This window comes from Sebastes umbrosus, chromosome 13, assembly GCF_015220745.1.
Source record: "Sebastes umbrosus isolate fSebUmb1 chromosome 13, fSebUmb1.pri, whole genome shotgun sequence".
Taxonomy (NCBI): domain Eukaryota; kingdom Metazoa; phylum Chordata; class Actinopteri; order Perciformes; family Sebastidae; genus Sebastes; species Sebastes umbrosus.
Window position 1 is genome coordinate 17,612,909 of NC_051281.1, and position 17,509 is coordinate 17,630,417.

At 42.0% G+C, this 17,509-nt stretch overlaps 1 protein-coding gene across 1 annotated transcript; it reads right to left on the reverse strand.

Annotated features, from left to right (window-relative positions):
- Positions 1-1,412: 1,412 nt before the first annotated feature.
- On the reverse strand, positions 1,413-17,198 carry LOC119500665 (protocadherin-17-like). Its single transcript, XM_037790511.1, has 4 exons — positions 13,234-17,198; positions 12,014-12,072; positions 11,680-11,849; positions 1,413-2,997 (listed from the first exon to the last, which is right to left on the reverse strand). The coding sequence occupies exons 1-4, from the start codon at positions 15,700-15,702 to the stop codon at positions 2,411-2,413; spliced, it is 3,285 nt and encodes a 1,094-aa protein (XP_037646439.1). The 5' UTR covers positions 15,703-17,198; the 3' UTR covers positions 1,413-2,410.
- Between the last annotated feature and the right edge of the window lie 311 nt (positions 17,199-17,509).

The following is a 17,509-nucleotide window of genomic DNA, read 5'->3' on the forward strand; positions in this document are numbered from 1 at the left end:
CAGTCTTAATTAAGAAAGGTTTTGGTTCAAAGCAAATGCTGCATAATTATGGCACAAGTGGAAGTTTAACCTGTTTTACTTCCTTGTGATGTAAGACAGTGATATAGTGCTTAAAAAATTGGAGGAGTGAGTGTCGCAGCAAATGGTTCAACCCTTTTCTACTTGACATTCTGCTCACCTGTCTTCATCCCCCGTGCTCTGATACCCTGGGACTGATACAGATAAAATGATGTGATGTTTCTGTCTGTATTTCAATGGGATGAGTTGCTGTGACCCACGCAATCTCCCTCTCAAAGAGTATTTCAACTTATGCAGATGAGCTCATCAGAGCTTGCCTGCTGAGATGAGACATCTAGGTCTGGAATTGTGTCAATACCAGCACCAAAACAAATGCAAATCAAAATCCAAATTAATGTGTTTTCCCTGAGGAGAAAACTGAGTCGCACTTATAGTCAAGCTCTCAGTAGATGACAGGATTCTGTTATCCAGAGCTCATGGAAAACAAGGCGTTCTCAAACCGCTCACCGAGCCGGGGTACAAAAGTCAGTGTCTCCAGATGGAGAAACTAAACTAAACTAAAGTATAAAGAAACAGGATGCTTTTGTGTGATTACTTCACAGATGAAAAACAGAAAACATTTCCAGGATTCCTAAGTTTACTGATCTACCTGGGTGAACATCCATGTTTATATTTAATCGTTCTATATAGACAAGCATAGCTGATACGTGCTGGGTTTTCTAAATAACATTACTCTGGTCGCTGCAACATTCATGTCCCCGTCTTCTGCTCGGAAGAATAAGAAGCAGGCGAGATTGAAAAAAACAGGTTATGTTTGGTGAGAAATGAGCGTCTGGATGGATTGCAGCAGTTAGAGCTGGTCTAATATGTCTGCAGACCGTGGCCTTCTGTCACTACACCCACCCTTTCTGCATTTGATTGAATACTAAATAGTGCACAATGCATAAAGTATAAACAGCAAATTTGCACATGCTCTCTTGTAAAGCTAATAAAGCAGAGAGCAGATGATGGACATCTGGAAATCTCTCCAGTGAAGATGCTGCATTTTTTTGTGTGTTGTATAATTCTCTTTTTTTTTATTTACTTGTGATAACCTTTAATGCACTATTTGTTCAATCCTTTGCTGCTACGATGACCCACTTTCCCCCACAGGGATCATTAAAATTTCATTTTATTCATCAAAGAATTCATTGCAAAAAGTCTTGTAACTGCTAGTTGCAGCTGAATTTTAACTTGTTTTTTTTTTTTTGGGTTAGATTCATGTCTCGTCATTTGTCAGACGCATTCATAAATAAACCTATAATCACAAGTAACTGGCAGCAACTCAGCGTGAGTTTCCATCTCCACCTCATGATGCAAACTTATAAGAAAAGCATTGAGCAGAGGAAGTCAACTCATATTCCATTGGGTGCACTAATACACAGTGCCTGATTTTATTTGCGTTTTTGAATATAAATAGCCGTGTAAAATGTTGATTGTGTTGTTTTTTTTTTTTTTTCAAGTTCCCCTAACTAGGATCTAGACTACTGCTAGATAACATGTGCTGGTATACAGTATATAGCTAAAGATGGCACGTTTGCAGAGTGCTTTTTTCTCATGAAACACGTATTAAGCACCTTGTAGACATACAGTAAATGCACTTCTTCCCTCACATAAAAACATGACAGCTTCGGGAGTTGTCACCAGTCAAAAATAATTGCCTTCCATGCACACAGTGTATACAAATTTAATAAAATACACAACAAGTACAGTAGCCCACATTCACGTGTAAGCTCAGCTTATTTTCACATAAACTGCAGAGGACGACGATAAAATTACAAATACATTCTTAAAAAACTGTTTTTATATATAGGAACCTCAAATGGTTTTATGAAAAGGGACATTCCCTGTTGCACCACCATTAACAGTTCATAAGACACTTCACTTGTTGTATTTAACGTCACTGATATGTATTTCAGTTGCCTGTGATATTCAAAGAGATGTTCCTTATACACTAAATGGAGACAGGAAGCTTCACTGTACAAAAGCAGACAGGACTCAATAGCTTAACAGTAGCAATTTGTTTCACAGCCTCACAAAATTGGAGCTTGAAATGTGTAAAATACAGACATCTAAATTGACAGGTACGGTACACCATGAAAACACTTGAAGTCAGGTAAGCACTGATTTTCCCCCCAAACCTTCACAGCAGTCAAGGACACATATTTCACCTAAACACAACAAGTCACAAACTCAAAAATAAAAACAAAACAGACAAAGCAGATGGTTTTTGGTTATACAATGCGTGTCTGGACACCTCTGTGGGTCAAAATAAATCACCTCTTGGTCATTAATCTGTGATATCATCATCACACCCCATGGCAGGTGAGAGTGAGCGGGACTGCCCGGCCCGTCAGTTGCCAGAGTCCCGCGGGTCGAGAGCACAATCTGACCCCCCGCACTCCTGGCTGATGACAGAGCTGTGAATGAGGCTGCTTGACAGGGACTTGGGCCTGAGCTCGCGGGTCAGGTAGGAGGGCTCTTCCAATTCGGTGTGCAGCGGGGAGCACTGGCCATCTGGAGGGCCATAGGCACTGCTGTCTGAACCCCCCTCCCTCTCTTCTTTGGACTCTTGGCTGGCCAAGTCCAGGGGCATACTACTACTCTTGGTGGGACTACTGGACGCAGATGGACTCTCCTGCAGCGGTGGGCTTAGTGCACGCTGCGATTTTAAGTAAGGTTTGACATTGGCCACGAGGATTGTACTGTCCCGCTGCTCCTTTCCAAACGTGCTGAGGGTTTTTCTGCTGCTGCTGCTGCAGCTGATGGTGCCATAAATCTCTGTCTCTACCATGGCATCCATTCCCACAGGGATGAAAAGGTTGGTGCGATTATCGGCGCTGTCTGCTTGGCTTCCTACCCGTAACTTTGGCATCCAGCATCTGTCAGAATGTCCCAGTGCACGACATTCGTCGGTGCAGTGGGCTGATTTGTCTTGCTCTGCAAAAACAGTTAAACATTTGTTATTGGACCCTGCTGGGGTACGAATAAACAACCTAGAAGAGAATGTGGATGACATTTTGAAGGATGAGCAACAATAATAAAACACTTCAACAAACACAAATTCAAGTACTATTCTTAAAATCCTACTAACAATAGTATCTTTCTTGATGTAAGTTATTTAGTATGCATCACTAGAGCTTTTCAGAATAAGATAAGAACCAGCAGCCTGTTGCAGTTATGGGAGAGTTTAAATTTAGCAATGTTGTTGTGATTTACCAAAGTGCAGGCTTTTCTATTCTAGATATAATGAAAGCTTAAAATGCCAACATCATACATACGTCATGCTGGTCAATGTTGCAAATGAGTAATTCAAGCTATCCATGGAGCCTTTTCCCTCTGCTATTCTCAACAACCTGTGTAGGTGTTTCCTGGAAAATATCATCTGGTGCAGAGGAAGTGATGTGTTGCTCATTTACATTTCCAGCAGCAGCACTTTGTCTTGAATACACAGAAAAACAAGTGTGGAAATTTGCATGAGCAGTGATATTTCTGATCAGAAAGTGGTGAGAAACTCTGTAGTTAGAATACTGTTAGGGCTCATTATTTCCGTCGCAAATCACAGTTGGGAATTTCTAGGTGCTAATTTTGGATATTCGGAAATTGGTTCGAAAATCAGATCAATATCTAAGATTAAAATTCAAGGTGAAATTGGATCTTGGAAATTCCATTTGTGGCACAAACACTCATTAGTTTGACCTTTATTAATTCTTCTAATTACTTTGAGGGACTCTGGTGCATATCTCAGCAGCTCATTTGCATGTCCTGCCCATTTTTCACTTCACTTCTTATTAAAAGGACCTAAATTGTGACGACGTGTTTCAGTCAAGGCCAGCTGAACCAAGACCGAGTCATGACCAAGACCAAAGTGTATCGAGAGACCGAGACAAGACCAAGACTTTGAAAGGTTGAGACCAAGTCATGATCAGACCAGTGCGAGTCCCACACCGCATGACACACTTACGGTAAAATGTGGAACATGCAAATGATAGGCACACCTAAAATGTATCTGAAAGATCCACATTCGCATAACAACACCCACAGAAGTCTGTCTGCCACACGGCCCCCGTATAAAATCCTTGTCTGTCTACAGATCTAAATAGTCCAGCGTGACTGTCAGCAACCAATAACTCTTTTTTCTAATGCTTGATTCGGTGTCTGTATTATTATGATTTTATTAGCGTTATTATTGTTATTATTTATTTTTCATTTATTTAATTTAATTTATTTTTTAATTATTTATTTTATTTTATAATTTATTTTTTATTTTTTTTATTTATTTTTGTATCTATTTTTCCTTCTTTACTGTGTCAGTGATTACTTAATTTAATCCATATTTCACTTGCCAAATCTTCCATGTGTACCATGCTATCTCAATCACATTAAGAGGAATGTGGGGTGGTGGGTATTATTTAGTTGTCTCATAGGAGCCCTGGTTTGAGTGAATATGAGTCTAGGATGACAATGTTGCGAAAATATGTAAAATACCTGTTCCTTTATAATTGTACTGTTGTACTATACCTTTGTGCCCATTAAAAACACAGAAAACAAATGTAGATTTCTCTATGTTCACCCCAAATATGTAAAATACCTGTTCCTTTATAATTGTACTGTTGTACTATACCTTTGTGCCCATTAAAAACACAGAAAACAAATGTAGATTTCTCTATGTTCACCCCTTTCATTGCGATATATGCTACTATATGTGTGTATGTATAAGTGAGTACCATGAGAAATGTCTTGATAACAAAAGGACCTTTTTTACCATAAATGTTGGTCAATATTTTTTTCTTGCAGCAAGAAATACAAACTAGTTTTGGATGTGTGGGAACATAAAGATGTGAAAATCAATTAAATTGACATGCTTCTCTAAAAAATATCTGGTTATGCTTTGGTGAAAATGAAAAACAATGAGCTTTAAATATAGCCCACATGGAAAGTATTAACACAGTAGCACTCAGGGTCAGCTCTAGCCCTTTTGGTGCCCTAGGCGAAATTCCGATTATGATTGTTTTGTTTCTTTTAGAGGGCAACCTCCCCCCAGAAGATGGCGCCCATAGGCGACCGCCTATACGGCGTAGCCTTAAACCGGCCCTGGTGCCACTAGACTAACACTATTAGTAGTACAATTTCAAACTGAGGGGCGGTCATATATGTCACTTGATGCAAAGAAAACCTTTTCTTCTTGACAACTTTATAATTAAAGTGCTGATTATTCCATGCCTGTAGTAGATTTAAGCTGCATTAGTTGATGCTGAAAACCAAAGCCAAACGCCACAGGACTGTACAACATGTGCGAATGGCTGTGTATTAGTGTCAGCGGTAAAAAAGTGGAACGATGGGTAAGGCTCTATCTTTGTGCCGTAACGCAGTCTTTTACATTTCACACCACATACAACCCCGCTAGACATGAAATAAGCAAACAGAGAGTGACGCACAGAATGAGACAATTTCCACGGTGTTATGATGAAGAAGGTGTCATTTTTTCTTTTCCGTCTGTAGCCATTACACTACGCTATCAAAATGTATTTGACAATGATGCATCGAGGTATTTTGCATGTTGAGGCATGAAAACTAAATGTCAAATGTGTCTTTGTAAATTGGTTCCAAATGACAGTTTACCTTCATTTGTTATACACAGGGGCAGAATTTCATTTGTAAAAGTATAAATGTAATATTCCTGTTGTTCTGATGACGGATTTCACTTTAAGAAATGTTTTCTTTGCTGTGAATGCCATGAGGTCTTAGTAACATCCTTTACGTTAAACAAAATTGAAATAATGATCACTGGATTGATAAGAATTTGGTTATTTATCGGATTTTGTACACTGTGTTTCCTCTCAAACTAAAAGCAATGAACGAATGAGCCGGTAAAACACACAAAAGACAACACACACCACATCAGCAACATCTCCAATTCTATTAAAACGTCTCTGCCCACAGGAACCAAATGTTCTTGGTAAAATATTATGACAGAAAGTTCTCACACATTAACACTTCACATCCCTTTCTCTCTCTCAAATCCTTTTCCAAAAAATTCCAACCAAAACACTGAACCTGTTTTTTTCCACATTTTTTCATCCAATCACAACATGGTTCCACTGATCATCTCTCGTAGCTTTGGTCTATAAATAAGGCTTCGCTATCTTTGCTCGCATGCCACTTTGTGATATCAAAGACAATGAGCGAGTGATTAACTGCGAATGAGGCACTTGATCTCATTTCTAAACCTTAACCCTAATGAGGACGAGAATATCAGCCTGGAACGAGGAAAGGCTCAACATGACATGACGAGGCTCTTCCTGGAGCTCCTTTCGTTCAAAGGCAACACTACCTGCCTCGCACACGCCAGCCTCGGCCAGTTTCCATGAGGAAGTTCTAACAAAAAAAAAAGATACGGTCTCTGCTCCACAACCCCCAAGAAGAGATGTGAAAACCAGCAGCATGTGCCACACATGTGAGGCAAGCTCATTTGCAAAGTGCCACCACTATCACATGCTGGTACTCAAGTCCACACACACACACACACACTTGCAGCCATAGGACAAAATGGAAGTGTTAATTCGATGACTGGATGGAGATTTAACAAGCTAAATGGGGCTGTTAATTTTACACCATAACTGTTTTAGAGATTTAATAAAGGCTGCTTGCATTAAAGGAAAATGCATCTCTACATTTTCTGCCAAAAAATGAAGTATCACATATACGTTCTTTATGGGCTACAGTCATTTCTTTATGACATTATGTGTTTTTTATGTGCGTATTAAATGGCTTTAGGATTATGGCCGCCATTTTGTATCATGTGACCTAATTGTAAGAGCTTTTTGATCACATGGAGGTTTGCCTGAGAAAGACAGAAAATACATTTTTGGGGAGATTTCAAGTGTCATTGTGCTGGAAACATCTCCTTTTCCTATGTAAGCCTATGGTGTTTTTTTGTTCTGCATCTTAAAGGACCAATATGTAATATATTTACCGTAATAAATCATAAAATGACCATTACATATCATCAGAGATTGAGGAAAAATGCTTAATTGAAATACTGGCTTCTCTGACAACAATGCTACAGCCAGTATGTTCTCTTTTGAAATTTCCCCTTTGCTGGCCAGACGCTAACGTGGTCGGGTCTAGAAGGTAACCCTCAAATTGCGAAAACGTGTGCTAACTGCTATCAGTCACACCAGAGGAGCGGATGGGCCACGGCTCCAATGTTTTGAATTTGGACTGCTGCTACCCATTTCAAATGCTCGCTGTCAGTGCTACAACTTGTTCCTTTAACTGGATATTGTGTATACTTTGTGTAGGGTTCTCCAGGGATGACGTATTTTTGTAGGCCAACCAGGAAGTTAGCATCGCCCTGGTTCCCTCGACAAAAAGCCAATAGGATTGTTCCATTGGGATTTGGATTGTGGCGAACACACGTTTATGATACTTACACATTTTGTTCAGCAAGATATTCGTCCACAAATTAACACAACTTCTATGATTTTTGAAGTGTGAATGCAATCGCCAGAAGTAAAAAGCCAACGTTAGATTATAGACGAACTACACCACGGTCGCATGAGCGTGAGTATACACAACAAGGCTGTAATGGCGAACGTGTCAGCTTCAAATTTTATGAGTGGTATTTGTTTTAATATATTTTATGTCGTCAAACAAAACGTTAAAATCTCTTCAGCTTGTGTTAAACACAGACCTTGTTTCAGGCATCAAACAAAAAACCCATTCAAGAAAACCCATTGACTTCCAGATGAGGGAACCGGAAGTGCTAAAATGCTAACTCAATTCCAGGTTTTAGGACTCATTCCTGTAGCACTCTATACTCTTTTGCAATGTGTGACAGTCCAATCCGGTCTCAGGCGAATAAATAGCACAACATTACAACGTCAGTCCACGTGTCATGAGGACACATTTTAGGATTGTTTTGTGTCATTTGTACGCCACGCAAGAAAAGTATAGTAACGTCCGCAGTTAGGTTTAGGCAACAAAACCACTCACTTAGAATTAAGCTGGAAAAACGGCATGGTTGGCCTTAAAATAAGTAAGTAAAATACGTTCGGAAACAGCGTAACAGAAGAGCAATACCTCACAAACGTTACTAAAAAATACGACGCAAACGTCAATAATGTAACTTACAAAACAAAACACCGGTCTCGAAAACTGGTCTCCTGGTTGAAAGTCCTGTGTTTGTTGGACCCATCCAACTCCCCACCTGCCCGCCATAAGCAGTTTTTCTCACTTGTTATTTTACATCACTAGCTCTGGGCATTGCATATTCACACGGATGCATTGACATTTCAGTCAGTACAGACTACATGGAGTACAAATGAAACGCCAAAAGCGAATGCGGTTGTGTCATTTATACACCTTTTCGTGTGACCCGGCTGGATAGCCTCTTTATGTTGTTTGTATTTATTGTTGTAACAGTGTTTTTATGCTGCCCTCTTGGCCAGGTCTCTCTCAAAAAAGAACATTTGATCTGGTCAAATAAACAAGACTGAAATTAAAATGAACGTGAGAATGTGTCATAGGATAAATGAAGTTAGTTTAAAATAAAAATAGATCACAATAACGATCCTAATTAGACGAAGCTGTATTGGGCTGTTTAAAAAGTTCATTTAGCAGGTCAGGTGCTAGCTTATATAGCTAACCGACAGAGAAGCATGGTAATTATAGTTATAGTATAATGCAGTGGTAAAGTCTGTAGTAGAGTAGTAAAGTCTGTTTTAAGATATTGATTAACCACTAACCTCAGTACTAAGTTTGTGGTGTAAGCTGCTTACTGTCATGTCATGTCATTATGTATTGTTACATACTTAGCATAGAGCATTCTGGTGCCATCTCTGCCAGGACTAAGATCAAGAGAAAACACACATTTGAGTTCAAAATGCATTTTACATCAAAAGGGGAAAAAACTAAATGATGGCTTTGATTTGGCAAAACCGCAACACAGATCCTGCATATTATAACTGCTACGCTTTGAAGCAACTACACCCCATATTACAGCTCTGCGCATTTGTGTTTATACGTCTTTTTTTTTCTTTTTTTCTCCAGCGCCATAGAAAAAAGTATTTTTTAAGGCACGGATGCACAAGGCCAGAACAATAAGCATGAGCGAGGAGAGGCCGGGAGATGCTGAATTCATTTCCATGGTACCTATCACCGCTGCAGAGGAGCTAGCAGATGACGCTGATGCAAAGGGATGTATGTGCTTAGAAGGTTAAGAAAAAAACACAGTAAGGTATTTTTTGTTATTGTGCTATTTGTCTCACTATATAACCAATTTAAGCATCATGTCTGCATGTTTACATTTAATTTAAAGATTTGTAATATTTTTCCTGTCATGATCACACCTATATGATCACCCGCTACAGTTCTTTCTATATGTATAAAACAAGCTATTAATTACATGAAATACATGTATCACAGCACTGTTAGTAGCTTGATCATTTCTATTATTTAAAAACAAAAATGCAGATGTAAGAGGAAGTGAGGGTGCTTTCACCTATTGTGCCCGACATTGGCTTTCCATTTACATTTTCCATTTCATCACTGAATAAAAATTTGTTAAATAATAGCTCTAATATGACAGAGTTACACAATGGCTTCATAGAGTCCGCCGCATTTACATAGTCACATAATAGACTCATGACAAAGTGACAAAATAGCTGTGATCTTATGGGCTACTGTGTAGTAGAACAATACCATGTTCTCAAAAAACAAAGAAAACCGCCTGCCCATTATAAATAGAATCAGAGAAAGCCTAGCAACATACCCACTGTGCATCTGGTGTCTGCGAGAGCGAATAAATATTCAGAGTGCATGATGGTGGAAGCTGCACAGGTGCATATATTACCTGTATCAAAGCAGCCAGGAGACTAGAGGGATGGTAAAGGTAAAGACATAAAAGCAATACTACTTAACCCGCAAGCTTTTGTGTTGGTGCATTTGGAGCTAAAATTCTGTGGTGTCTCCATTTTGGATAATAGCGCTATCTTGTCAGAATCTGCAAAACAGTGGCTTTGTAGTTCAATAAATGGACCTGTATGTGTGTGTGTGTGTGTGTGTGTGTGTGTGAGTGTAAGTGAGAGACAGAAGCAGTGTGTGGGTTGTTTTGTGTGATCAGGTCTAAGGCATTATGCATAATGCAGATCTTCCATCTTGTAGTCAGCAGACAGTGACACCATTTAATGTTCAACTGACCAACCCCCAAGAGAGAGAACACCATTTAGTCTAACCATTAGTTTTGTTTTTTTTAACTACATTGCTCACATGCAAACAGGAAAGGCAGTAGCAAAACACGTTAATACTAAAAGCAATGCCCCACTTCTTTGCATTTCTCTTATCTAACAAACGCAGGTCTATAAATTAACCGACGTTCCTGTCAAGCGAGCGTCAGCGCCGCACGTGTAAATATTCAGTCTCACATGTACAAAATATCGCTTTCAATATATGTCTGTTTGATTGGCCTTAGAACTTGGGCTGAATCAGATTCAGAAATGTGCTGCAAAAAAAGAAAAAAAAAAAGTGATTGAATTTACACCTCCCACAGAGTCAAGTTTGGTCTGCCATAATTCCTCAGAGCACACACACGCACACACACAAATGCACAAAAGTGAGATAGATAGAGAGAGAGAGAGAGATTCACACATCCTTCTGGCAGCCGCAAGAGTGTTTCCATCCCTGCCCTCCTGAGCATGCCACAAACAAACAGTTCATAGCAATGTAAATGGTGTGGAAAGTACTGCATAGGGACATGATGACCAGAGCCATTCTCTTGCAAAGGCTCGCGCAAAGGAAATGAGAAACACCACCACTTCACTCAAGTCCCCCATTATCTTTTATCTCACCAGTGAGAGTTGCTTTCATTTTTTCAGTTTATATCCACAACAGCTAAATATATCAGGCCCCTATCGGGTCAGCCAGGTTGCCACGGATTGACAATCATCTATGATTATACTCCTGGCATGTGCGGATCGTTTCAGATTTGCGAAATAAAACGCAACATTTCTATTTTCAGTTGCAAGGCAAAGCTCCTCTCAAGAAACAGAGTAACCGCGCAGCAAAACCGATAATAGCTGAGAAAATCTTTCCAAGCAAAAGGTGGAAACACTGTCATGTTGCACCAGAAATACCTGTCATTTCTGCAGTGCAAGTGTCTATCATGCTTTCTTGTCGCCGTCGTGTTATTCGAGACATTCGCGCGGCGAATCGGTGTTCAAATAATGACGTGATCAAACGAGACACAGACGGAGGTACACTTTGCCATGCATATGAGCTCGTTTGATGGCAAAATCAGACACAAGATGTTTGAACGTTCTACCTTCAGCCAATGGACTCTTTTATCCTTTTTAAACTACCGTCTACCATTCCACTCTGGTGCCTCCATGTCATCTTTGCAACACACCTCAGGCTGTCTGCAATGTAAAGCGGTGCCTGCATCTAATAACGCTGTTGATTTACATCTTCCGTGTTAACTATCTGTCTGCGTTGGCTGTGCCCAGAGGCTGGTGGACCTCCACTTAGAGCTGCATGCTCTCGGTGCATAAAGTCTAAACAATGTGTCCTACAAGAGTTAGTTAGGCATCTTCATGATGTCAGGAAGAGGGTGCATCCACTCACCCTGCTCAAAAGGCTGCCCATTAACTGCTGTTGCTTTCATCTTGAGGGCCTCCCGAGCAGACGTGTCGCAGTGTGAGCCTTTATTAGTATCCTGGTCACTGTCAGCCTGGTCACTATCACCATGGCCACTGTCTCGGAGGCTCGCTCGTTCTGCATCCTTAAATGTTGAGCTGCAGCAGAATGGAAGGATGGAGGAAAAAAAAAAAAGGAAACATAAGTTGCCATTACCTCTGCGTGAGCGCTCCTATGTGATAGCCGTAGTCAGCTACTGGCTTGATACAAAGATGAAGAAGCTAAATGCACTGGTCAGGAAGCTTTTGGAGAGAGCTCTTACCTTTGAACAAATGGCTGCCTGCTGCCAGCATAATTGGGCTCTGAGGGGAAATTTTCCGTCTAGAAATGAAAGGAAAATAATGTTTTGCATTGGTTAAAATTTTCATGTAATTTTCAACAACAGTAAAAATTAACCTGACATTTAGACGGGAAAAGAAATATACGGTTTTCAGATTCTTCTATCTTCACCACAACACCTGAAAAGGTGTCAATAAAAGCCATACAGCACCTGCCAGTGATGACGGCATTATAAGTCTCCATTGTGACCATATGTGCCGCCTTGGCAAGGCGAAGGAGAAAAGCATTAGCCACTGTCATCAGCATCCTTTTTTTCCCCCTATCTTGAGAATAATGTGTTTGTGTTGATCACACCCACATACCCTAGTGGCTGGTGACAGTGCCAGGCCTTGTCATCTGTGTTATCATCTCCAAATGAGACTGTCTGTGTGAGACTGTCCTAGATATTTACATCGTTTACAACAGATAATTCTGCTGTGCTAAACAGCACTACAAGCCCATGCTGTCAAATTAGCATGTTAGCTGGCTCTCGTGCCTACAGCCCTGCCATCTCCACAAGGCGAGGCTGGACCCTATTAATGGCCTTATCGTGCCAACTTTGGGATGCGGATGGGCGGATCTGGCCCATATTTGTGGGGAGCGAGAAATGCGATTGTAAGGTTATGCTGTGTGCATCTCGCTGTCTGGTGCACGTTGGTTCAGTAATGTGATCGGACAAGCTGCTCAAACACCTGTCCAATCCCACATTTCAGGCAGGGTTTTGTTTTCACTCTATAGCAGTGGATCTGGCAGGGTCACAGCAGCCTTGTTCAAGACTCACACTGTTTGCATGTCTAACTGAGAGGGCTTTCTGATTATGCGGGCCACCTGTACCATTTTGCAAGAGAGAGGACTCGGAGCAATTTCTAAAAAATTCAGATTCCTCAAATGCAGAAAGAAGACAGTGAAAGTGTCTTTAGTGAAAAGCCATTAACAACACATGAATACTTTCCTGCACTAAGTTTTTCATATCACGCAGAGAATATTTCATAGTGTCATAACAGGGAAAGAAAAAGGTGATAATAATGATGTCTGCTCGCGGTGACAGAGTTTCTCTTTTTCAGTCGATTACTTTTCTTTTGTCAGATTTGTATGGCGAAGCAGCGGGTGCAGATAAGCGAGAATAAAGGGCAGATAAAGAATACGGTGCAGCATCCCCCTTACCTGTATCACTGACATCCTATTCGCTGGAGTGTCTGTGCTAAGCCCGGCAAAGCTGGAGTGGCAACCCGCCCTGGGGACTGTCAGGCTGTTTGGGGTGGTTTTCAGGTACATGACCTCTGACCTGGGCAGCGTGAGCGGCAGAGGGCTCTGGTAGTCAAAACATATTGGCGAAGTGATGAGAGAGGGACTGCTCACCACGTTCATCCGGCTCGCGGAATCTCTCTCCTCCATCTCACTCTGCACCAGCATGATGTCACTCTTGTTGATCCTTTTCTTTTTGCCTTTCCCCACTGGAGGATTGGAGTACTCAGCCATGCGGCAGTTATAATTCCCAGTCTCCTTATCTTGATGTTTGGACTTGACAGCGATGGCGGTCATGACTGCTAAGAGCATGACAGAGATAATGCAGAGGGTAACTATGAGGGGCAGGGATACATCCCAGTGCTGCTGTTCCCCGCTCGCGCCGGAACCCCCTCCCGCTGCCGTCTCCGTGTTCGCCTTAATGATCAGCTTAGCCACGGCAGATAAGGGGGGCTTGCCATGGTCAGTTACCTTCACCACCAGCTCAACCACTGGGGCGACCTCTTCCCAGAGAGCATGAGCGGTTCTGACCTCCCCTCCCACCGGGTCCATCTCAAACAGGTGGTCGTCATTCCCCTCTGTGATCTCGTAGGTCAAATGGCCACTCTCTCCGTGGTCGTGGTCCACCGCTTTCACCGTAGCCACGATGTATCCAATGCCTACGTTTCTAGGCACTGGGATTTCAGCCGTATCATTCTGCAGAAGGGGTAAAATGATAACTGGGAGATTGTCGTTGACGTCGAGGATGTTGACCCTGACTATGGAGGTGCTCTCCATGTGAGGGGACCCGCCGTCTTTAGCTTGAACTTTGAACTCAAAGGATTTCGTCTGCTCGTAATTGAAAGAGCGCGAGGCATATATGGCTCCATTGGTGGGATTAACAGACACGTAGGTGTACACTGATACATCTCCTATGTGCGACGGCAGAATGGAGTACGACACTGTTCCGTTTCGACCCACATCTGGGTCGTGGGCCAGAACGGAGCCCAGATACTCCCCCGGGATGTTGTTCTCAGGCACCTGTAGCACGTACACTGTCTTTGTAAAGCGTGGTGCGTTGTCGTTCTCATCCAGTATTTTCACAGTGAATGATTTAGTGTAGTTCAACGAGGGGATGCCATTGTCTCTCGCCACTATTGTCACATTGTACTCGTCTTTCATTTCCCTGTCCAGGGGTCTGTCTGTGAGAAGCGTGTAAAAGTTATCATTGTTTTCCTGCAGTCTGAAGGGCACGTTGCCAAGCACCCTGCACTGGAGTTGACCGTTGCGGCCAGAGTCTTTATCTGTCACTCTCACCAGCGCTATGACTGATTCTGGAGGTGCGGCCTCACTGATGGCTCCCTGCCGCACAGAGACAAAACTTATGATTGGCGAGTTGTCGTTTTTGTCAAGCACTTTGACGGTAATTTTACAGTGGCCTGGTATCGGGTTGGGCCCCAGATCCTTCGCCTGCACATCAAACTCTATGATTGGATTCTCTTCATAGTCAATTTCTCCCTGGACCTTGATGACGCCAGTATTGGGGTCAATGGAGAACAAATCTTGGATTCTTTCAGATGCATATCCAGTGAAGGAATAAACCACCTGCCCGTTGCTCCCCTCATCTTGGTCAGTGGCGTTCAAATCTATGAGCACTTTTCCAGGAGGCGAATTCTCCGGAATCTCAATCACATAAGAGGATTTTTCAAAAACTGGGCTATTGTCATTCGAATCAGTCACTCTGACGTTGATTTGCATGGAGCCTGATCTCGGATACTCCCCGCCGTCTATTGCAGTGAGGAGGAGGGTGTGATGACTCTGATCCTCCCTATCCAGAGGTCTCTGAACCACAAGCTCTGGATATATAGTCCCATCGCCCCTCACTTTTAAATCCAAAGAAAACGTATTGTAATCATCTCTGGTGACCTGGTAGGTCTTTATCCCATTCTCCCCAGAATCGGAGTCATGTGCAATAGTCAGGGGGAAGCGTGTCCCAGCGGCCGCGTTCTCTGAAATATCAATATTAACATGATCCGAGGGGAAACTGGGCGAGTTGTCATTTATGTCCTGTATGTCAATCTTGATCATGCATATCTCCTTGTCATTGGCAAACACCTCCATGGAGAGCTGGCACTTTGGGTTGCGCCTGCACAACGTCTCCCTGTCAATCCTTTGTTTGGTGAAGATTAGTCCACTCTCTGGGTCAACGTCCACCAGATGTGGAGCAGAATTCTCCAGCACTCTGAAGTTGGATTTCTTCCCCCTCTCCATGGTCCCATACCCGGCATCTTTTGCTATATTCCCTATAACAGTGCCGGGTCCTTGCTCCTCCGGGACGGAATAATTGAGATTTTTCAATGTCAGGGCTTTAACCCACAGCAGGAAGAAAATGGGTACAGAGAGACGCATCCCTTCAACTGGATATGCAGTAGTGGCAGACAGGAAAAAAAAAAAAAATTGACTTTCAACCTGTTGATTACAGCAAAAACCTAGAGGACTAAAACCACCCCCTATCTATAACCAGGCTGACTCCGATCCCCAACACTAATTAGGATGTTGAATCAAATGTGTGAATCCTTATTGAATCTGGATTCTAACCTCTTTCACATGCCATTCTCCTATGATGAACTCTTTCTGTAAACAAAGATGACCGCTCGACGACACCTAATGCATGAATAAAAGATCAAATTCAACATAGTGTTGGAGAAAATGCTTTGTTTTTTCCCTTCACAGAGAAGGAAGGGGGGGTGCTTAATGAATAATCGATGAATATAAAGTATTAATATTCCCTACTGCATCCAAGGTTAAAGCGTTTGAATCTCTTATGGTTGAAGGTTATAGACCGGTATAAGCTTTACAAAAGCGCATTGCCCTCATGCGACATCTCCACCTAGGCTCCTACAACACAGCACTAACACTGACATGCCCGCGTTCAAAATGCAGCATTGTCCGATTGTTAACCAATTCACAATGCATTTACTTTTCTCCTCCTGTGTGCGGCACACTGTTGCATATATGGGGGTTTCTGCTCTGCTCGCGTTGCATGTATATACACACAGCCTGAAACCATGAGCCTACACACACAAAAGTAGAAGAAAAAGCTGGGAATATGGAGCTGTTTTAATCCGGATCCAACCTTTTGTGTTCCCCCCAGTCATTCATTCAAGAGCATCTATGGATGGATGGCAACGGCTGCGACTTTTTGCCCGATGATTGTCCTATAATGAGTCCAGTAATCCCGTAATAATCCAGTCCAATTGGACCCAGTGCTCTTGCATGCTTCATTCGGACAATGCTCATCCGCACTGTGTGAAGGAAGGAAAAAAAAAAAAAACTGGAGGTGCTGGAAGATTTCAGATAATCAAAATTAATCGCTTTTTTTTTTTTTTTTCTCCTCTTCTCCTGTGCGCTCTCAGTTCTTCCTCTTCTCTCCGCGTCAACTGTTGAAACCTGCTGCTCCCTGCTTCCTCGCAATGAGATCTGACCGGAATCCACTCGACGCCTTTATTATGCCACACTCCGGTGTATTTCTGGGTGCATTTAACATAGTTTCTGATCGTCTTCCAGCAAAAAATGAGTGAACTGTGACAGATCTTTTTTGTGCCTTGAGGGTTTTTGTTTTTTTTTCTCTTTCTCCAATAGGTCTGGGCTAAGATCGCATGAAGAAGGGCTGTTCTAGTGCTACGTGATTCATTTACTGATGTGTGCGCGCACAGCAGCAGCAGCAGCAGCATCAGAGAGGAGAAAACGTGCTGCTGGTGGTGTTGGTGGTGGATGTTGCTCCTAATGCATGTGGATGTGAACTAGGGATTAAAGGATAGATAGGTGTTGTAGTAGTAGTAGTAGTAGCAAGTGAGGACTTGACAAGTGGTCATTGTGAGGAGAAGTGGATGAGATGGGCAACAAGGTGTGGGAGAAATGGAACATGAAATATGACAAAACTGTTTTTTTTCTGTTTTCTTTGGATATTCAGAAGTAAAGATAAATAATTGATAACACGTCTCCTTGTGTTGTACATTTGGAAAATCCAGATATAAAATAAAGGACAGACTGTGTGTGTTTTCAGGATAATCTCTATAAAGGACATAAAATAATTACTTATGCCCTCAACAAAATAAAACAAGGCTTATTTCACAGTGTAGTAGTAGTAGCAATAGTGAGGACTTGACAAGTGGTCATTGTGAGGAGGAGAAGTGGATCAGATCAGGCAACAAGG